Source organism: Xenopus tropicalis, chromosome 1 (genome assembly GCF_000004195.4).
Source record: "Xenopus tropicalis strain Nigerian chromosome 1, UCB_Xtro_10.0, whole genome shotgun sequence".
In the NCBI taxonomy this organism is placed as follows: Eukaryota; Metazoa; Chordata; class Amphibia; order Anura; family Pipidae; genus Xenopus; species Xenopus tropicalis.
In genome coordinates, this window is record NC_030677.2 from 171,805,645 (window position 1) to 171,812,704 (window position 7,060).

At 38.2% G+C, this 7,060-nt stretch overlaps 1 protein-coding gene across 1 annotated transcript; it reads right to left on the reverse strand.

Moving 5' to 3' along the window:
- Window positions 1-920: 920 nt before the first annotated feature.
- On the reverse strand, window positions 921-4,721 carry arl14epl (ADP ribosylation factor like GTPase 14 effector protein like). Its single transcript, XM_031895114.1, has 3 exons — window positions 4,566-4,721; window positions 2,509-2,642; window positions 921-1,217 (listed from the first exon to the last, which is right to left on the reverse strand). The coding sequence occupies exons 1-3, from the start codon at window positions 4,710-4,712 to the stop codon at window positions 992-994; spliced, it is 507 nt and encodes a 168-aa protein (XP_031750974.1). The 5' UTR covers window positions 4,713-4,721; the 3' UTR covers window positions 921-991.
- Between the last annotated feature and the right edge of the window lie 2,339 nt (window positions 4,722-7,060).

A 7,060-nucleotide genomic window follows, 5' to 3' on the forward strand; every position in this document is an offset into this window, starting at 1 on the left:
ACATATTTAACTGCCACAGGCCATCATCAAATTATCATTCAAATAAATAACTCAAATAAATAAACTCAAATAAATAACAATCATTCATCATAGAAATGTAATACATGTGTAAAAAAAAGTAAGCATGCTCAAAAATAGTCATTACTTGGCACAAAAGTTGGCCAAAGGGTCTTTGGTTTGGTCCATTTTCCAGGCACATTTAGCAAGGCACACTCCTTGTATAACGTCTTATTACAGATCTAAGGCTGTTAATATGATTTTGGTGCTTTGTTTTGCTGGTACAACAATCTCTTCTCTACTAAGAAGGTTTTCCTCTGTTCAGCCACAAGAGCATTAGTAAGGAAGGGTATTAATGTTGGGCAGTTGAGAGTGTTCCAGTTCATCCCACAGGTGTTTAATTGGGTTGGGACGAGGGGATCTGATAAGTTTTTACATATGGGAATTATTGTGCTAAAAGAGAGGAAGCAGTTAGCACAGGATAGACATGAATGTCATTGTACCGTATAGCACAATTGCTTTCACTGGAAAACAGCCCGAGACTATCAATCCTTTTCCACCAAACTTGTTAGCATGGCACGTTTAGGAAGGTAGTATTTGTCTTAAATCTGCCAAAGAGACTTTCTTCTGTCACCTCATTTGCTTTCCCTTCTGTGATGGTGTTGGTGGGTTCAGGTTAAAATTTTGTGGGTCACCCTCTATTTTTCAGCTTGTTGCAAGCAGATGGTGCAGGACATATACTTTACCATAGTAATGTTGACTTGGGGAAGTGCTGGTGCATATCAAATCCTGCACCATATGTAGCAGCTGCCACCACTACCTAGCCCAGCACAGAACAGGTTTTAGCTGTCCACTGTTCCAATATTGCTAATGGAAACTACATTTACACAATAAAAAGACAGGGCTAATGCTAATTTTTGGGCTTTTTAAACAGTTCCTTTTAAAGCCAATCAGAATGAAGATGAACAAGCACACACTGTAAAGAAGTCTTCTATTAGTTAGGAACAGAGAATGGCAGTTTGCTTATGACAGCGCCACCCTCTACCTGTATTCTGTCATATACCCACTTTCGGTTGCAGCGGCACTCAGGGCCACATTTGGTGGAGCTACATTTGGGGCATGGATAGAAGCATCCTTGGCAGCTCTCTTCCAAGCAATCACACAGATCTATGTTATTGCACAGCAATTTGCCTTGCTTGTCGTACTTCTTTACAGAAACCCTGAAAAACAAAAATAACATGAGAAGACTTTATACACTAGCAAAAAATGGTTTGGGAAATCTTTGCCTTACTTAAAGGGGTTGTTAACCTTTGAGCAAAAATTTAGCATCTTATATAATGTACTATTACTAGCAACTTTTCAATTGCTCTAGCAACCAGATTGCTGCTAAAATTCGAAATTGGAACGCCACCGAACAAAAAATTCAAAAACCATAAAAAACACTAAATGAAATCCAATTGCAAATAGTGATGAGAAGTGAATGGCAGGCATGGATTTGCAGCAAATTTCCACATTTCGCCATTGGTGAATCGTTTTGTGAAACGTCCCCGAAAATTCACCACAGAAAAATAGGCTCAGACGCATAAAAAAAGACGCTTGGGACAAAAAAAGTAATGCAAGAAACACGTTTTGCAAATTCTCTGCCTTTCACAAATTTTTCTGTCATTTCACAAATTTTGCAAACCAAAACGGGACAGATTCGCTCATCACTAATTGCAAATATTAACAAGTAAAAGCCCTGTGAATAGAGTTTACTCACAACCATGTACACAGACCTCCCTTATAGCTTCACACAGCCATTTATTCATACACAGCCATGTACTTGCAGTTGCATACAACCATATCTGACTTGCACCTAAATACAATTCATAAAATTCATAAAACCAAATAATTGTGTGGCCACCTACTATATTTATTCATGAGAAGCAATTCATATATCTGTTTAAAGTCTATTTCACACTAAAAATTTGGTCTGATCTTAGGTTCAACTGACTTGAGTGGGACCCATTCACAGCATTCTGGTTTGGGGACCACCAGTTGCCATTATTGCGGACAGTCTGAATTCATAAGAGTAACATAACTGTATTGGTAGTAATGACTGAATCGTACTGAGAAAATCACTACAGGTATGGGATCCCTTATACGGAAACCTGTTATCCAGAAAGTTCCGAATTATGGAAAGACCATCTCCCATAGACTCCATTATAAGCAAATAATTAATTTTTAAAAATGGTTCCTTTTTCTCTGTAATAATAAAACAGTACCTTGTACTTGATCCCGACTAAGATATAATTAATCCTTATTGGTGGCAAAACAAGCCTATTGGGTTTATTCAATATTTAAATGATTTTTAGCAGACTTAAATTATGGAGATCCAAATTACGGAAAGATCCCTTATCTGGAAAACCCCATGTCCCGAGCATTCTGGATAATAGGTCCCATACTTGTACTAGAATAAACTGGCAAGGACTGCGCTGCTTTGGCTGGCAGACAAGCACAGTCATATCTTACTTGTTAGTGGAATAGTATCCATTCAGCTGAGACATGCACTCTTTCTTCTTCCGCATTCGGTTCTCTGGATTGAAATCTGCCACCTGGGGCCCCGGGTTTTGAAAGGCCAAACATTTCAGCTGCCGCTCCACTTGCTGCTAAAGCAATGGCAATAATTAGAAGCTACATTATGTCCAGCCAAGGAACTAAATGGTTTATCTGCAGTGCCAATAGTGTTGACTGCTATGAATATTTTTTGCCCTCTTCTGGGAAGTCAGTAGATATAAACAAAGTTGCATTTATTAGAACATTACACCCATGTAACACACAGGCACTGTAATGGGCATTTATTTGCCCATGTCCATACTGATTGTGCCAAGCTGCCAAAGTTATAAGAGCTCAAGGCATACTATGGTGGATGCTTAACAAGCCAACAGTCAGGTTATGTAACACAAGGTTCAAAGTTTGCTACAGATATAATCACATAAAGCTACCAATCAGCAGGCATTATTCACTGGTTTACCTACTTGTTCCCTTGAGCTTGCCTACTACTAATACTGCACCACTGCCCACATTTTCATAATATACATAAAAGTAAATATATAAGTAACAAGTATATTTTTCAACACATCAAAACCACTTAAAAGAGAAGGAAAGGCTAATAAAGAGTTAATCTCAAGCTGCAGGCATACCTTCAGTTCTCACAATAGTGCCCTTAAGTCTCCCCATATTTCTCCCGTTCAGAGGATCAGAAGCCAAGCAGGAAGAAAAAACGCTGAGCTGTGTAAAGAAAGTTCCCAGTCAGCTTCCTGCTGATTGGCTCAGATCCACATTCCTAAGGGGGGGAATGAGTTCTTAGCATTCTTGAGGGAGGGGGAGCAGGAGAGAGCAGAGATCTTCCTGTCTCTGGCACATGAATTACAGACACAACAAATCTTTCGACAGAGAAGTCAGTGCAGCGTTTCTGTGAGTGCTTATGGCTGTATTTACATAGACCTTTCTGATAAAGCTTACTTAGATTTTACCTTTCTTTCTTCTTTAATTCTAACACCATACGCAGACTTGATCTCAGGGATTTGGTCAAAATTTTTTGGCCACAAAGCTGTATGAAAGCTCACGTGACATTTGGAGGCAGATTTACTAAAACTCTTATTTTACTCATTTTTTTAAAAAAATTCTAATAAACTAATTCCCATGAATGTCTGACATTTATCAGATCTGAACTGAAAATGCAGGTGGGAAAAAAAGTTGCAGAAAAGGCGTGAAAACGTGAATTTTTATACCTTTTCGCACGATAACTGCAATTTTTTCGTATTGTAGCACAGAAGCCAGCGCCAAAAATCTGAAAACCTCGAAAGATTCTAAGCAAAGAAAGATCTTCCAGGGAAAGGAAGGAATAACTGCCATTGACTTCTACATGATCTCGATAAGTTTTCGATGAAGTATTTTCGAATTTGTATTTGTCTCAGTTTTGTTGCATAGTAAATCTTAAAAAAGTCATTTTTTTCTCTTCGATGACTTTTAGGACTAAAAATTCCAAATTGAAAAAAAAAAAATCTGGCTGTTAGTAAATGGCTCCCCCTAGTAGTCTGCAATAGAATCAGCGGTGTTTGTAAGAGAGAGAGAGTTCATTTTTCTTTTTACATCAAAGCCCCAATGTTGGAGCCTAAGGATTATATTGGCATAGATTATATTGTACCCTTGATATGCTTGCCACGGTGATGATGGGTATCCCCTAGCTGCACTGTATATGTAGTTGCATCATGTTCCATGTTACAAGGGTGCATTATTATACATCTTCCTTCAGCATTTTTACAGTTAAAAGAAAAGAGTACATAAACAAAGAAGTCTATTTTCCCCATGCCTTTTGTCATATTAATGGTCAAAACGTGGCTGCAAGAATAGCCTGAAAGAATAAACCAGGACATTTCCTTGCACATTATGAATCTCCTTTTGTATAGTTAGGGAAGTAGCCATATTGGCACAATGTGTCAGAAAACTAAAACTTCCCTTTTGGGAAATCAAAGTTAAGATTTTCACCTTCAGAAGAAAGAACTGTAAAAGTGCAGGTGTCGTACCAGCTGTTTCTGTGCTTTGGGGCTCTCCTCTTTGGGTATCTCTGCTTTGATTCCATCTTGTGTATCGCTTTGTCTCTCTGTCACTGATTTCTCTGATTTCTCGTTCATTGCCAGAACTATATAATCTGAAAAATACAAATTGTACATTCTCTTTATGTGTAAGCAAAGCCCCCGGTAGAATGTATGCTTGCTTTGTTCTGATGCCTTTGGGTTCTTATTCTAATTCTATACTCTGGCACAAACAGCGGGCAGGGTATTGATGTTGCGCTGCATGACTTCCTGCTGAGTCTTCTGGCTGAAGAAGTGTAGAAGATTTGTAAATTACATCCCAAAACTTATATTTGTAAAGAAAAGAATTGTGTTCTCTTGGTTGACCTTAATGTACTGTAGAACTCTGAGTATAGACAATAAATGCTGCATTCCACTTTTAGGAAAACCCAGTTAGTTAACCTTTTTTGGCTAAACTTACTGCACATATTGCACTAGGAATGATTACTATTACTTACAGGAATGTCAGCAGCACTAATTTGAAAACTTTCCATGCTCCACCCAGTCCCATTCTCCTGACTACATTATTGTTGGACCCCAGCATCTCTTCTCTGATGTCTCAACATTTTGCACCCCTTAGCACTCTAGCACTTGGGCCCTAGGGGAATGTAAATGACCCCTTGTCATGGGCTTGTTAGCTATTCCTAGTAATCCTGTATTTACAGTAAAACTTAATTTCATGTGGGGGATTTAGTGCCATGTGTTACAGAATATACAGGGCTAATTTACTCTGTAATGTGGATAATAATATTACAGTATCTAGTAGCATTAAGTCTAAACCAACTGGACTTTTTGAGTTTTCTTGAAAATGTTTTACCACTCATCCAAGTGGCTTCTTCACTTAATACAAGACTGGAAGTGTGAAACATTCTTTGGGGACAGCAGTGTGCATACTTTGGACCGAGATAGATGGTGTGAAAGAGGCCATTTATGCCAGACTGGAAAAACCATCCCTGAACAGAGGAGGGGGCCCGCAGCACCGCTTCTCAGCAACTTACTATGCCACTTTGACATCCTTACCCCAGCGGTTTCACAACAATTCACACTTCCAGTCTTGTGCATTGAAAGATTAACACCTGCATCAATGGGAAACATGGTACCATTGTGACTGGATTACAGTTTCAGCCAATACCTAAATGAATAAATTCAACAGTTCCATTGTGATTGGATAACTGTCACTGTAGTACCCTCAAGGGTTTAAATGACAGGGAATTCCCTACCACTCAATTTAATTCAAGAAGCTTCTTGGATAAGTGGTGAAACGTTTTTAAGAAAACTCAGAAAATCCAGTTGCTGTAGACTTAATTGTACTAGACACTGGGGTATGGTTGTCAAAGCAGCATTGTAAGTTGCAGATAAGCGGTGTCACAGGCCCCCTTATATGTTCAGGGATGGTTTTTCCAATTTGGCATAAATGACCTCTTATTAAAAAAAGGATAACTAAAAAGCACAATGCAACCCAGGAATGGAGAATTAATTGGTACATTACTATTTAAAGAGGGAAAAACATATTATAACAATTTTCTTTGAATAAACTTGCAGTAAAACAAGCACATTCTATTCGAACATGTTGGTAACATTATTTCCCAGAATTCCAGCATAATTGCAGACACCTCTATAAAAAATAAAAGCGTGTTCTCAAAACAGCAAAAATTCACATAACCCCGGAAGAGAGCAGTAGGTAGCTTTTTTTGCAGCCATTGGAGTCTATGGGCATTTTTTTGCAGCGAAACCTGGTGAAAAATTTTGCTCATTGCTGTTGTGCAATTGTGTGCTACAATTTGTGTACAATTTATCAGTGTGAATGCAGTTTTGTGTCTGCATTAGTGGATCGCTCACAAGTTGCAGCTGCATGCCCATATACATGGCACCATGCTTTAGGATGCAATTCTCTAGGTACACGTTCACTGCTTGTGTAGGTTCAACATGCACAGCATTTAAAAGGATGGAGAATAAGCCTTTATTAGTATTAATGCTCAAGTACCAGCTAAGCCAAAGTTTCAGATTTTTAGATTAGACTCAACTGAAATGAAAAAACATAAAGGCTCAGATCATGTATATGTAGTTACCCATTGTGACCAGCAGGTGTCACCTTTGTTCCATGTTATTCCATCTATGTGCTTGTGTCTTTTGCACAATATAGAAAAACTGTCACCCCTTCCTTTTTATTTTTGGTTGCATTATTTTCTAAATACAAAGGCTTATTTGATGATGTGCATACATGCTTCTTGTACTTCCATATAGTTGTGCTTAGCTCTGTGGAAATCCAGTAAGTTCTGACCAATTCCATCTACTTTTTAACCAGAATGGGAAAACAAATCTGTGTAGGTCAAAAGTGTTCATTATGTACATTTAGATCTTTTAACTAGAAATCCCTTTAGAAAGATCTGACCAAAAGCACATATCACTTTTTATTATTGCATTTATATGCAATATCCAGTATCACT

What these genes read in the sequence shown, in the direction of transcription:
- arl14epl (XM_031895114.1), bottom strand. Translation starts at nt 4,712, where the DNA reads ATGTACAATTTGTATTTTTCAGATTATATAGTTCTGGCAATGAACGAG. An exon ending in CCAAAGCACAGAAACAGCTG is followed by an intron (nt 2,643 to 4,565) that starts GTACGACACCTG and finishes TTGCTTTAGCAG; the next exon opens with CAAGTGGAGCGGCAGCTGAA. An exon ending in GGATACTATTCCACTAACAA is followed by an intron (nt 1,218 to 2,508) that starts GTAAGATATGAC and finishes TTTGTTTTTCAG; the next exon opens with GGTTTCTGTAAAGAAGTACG.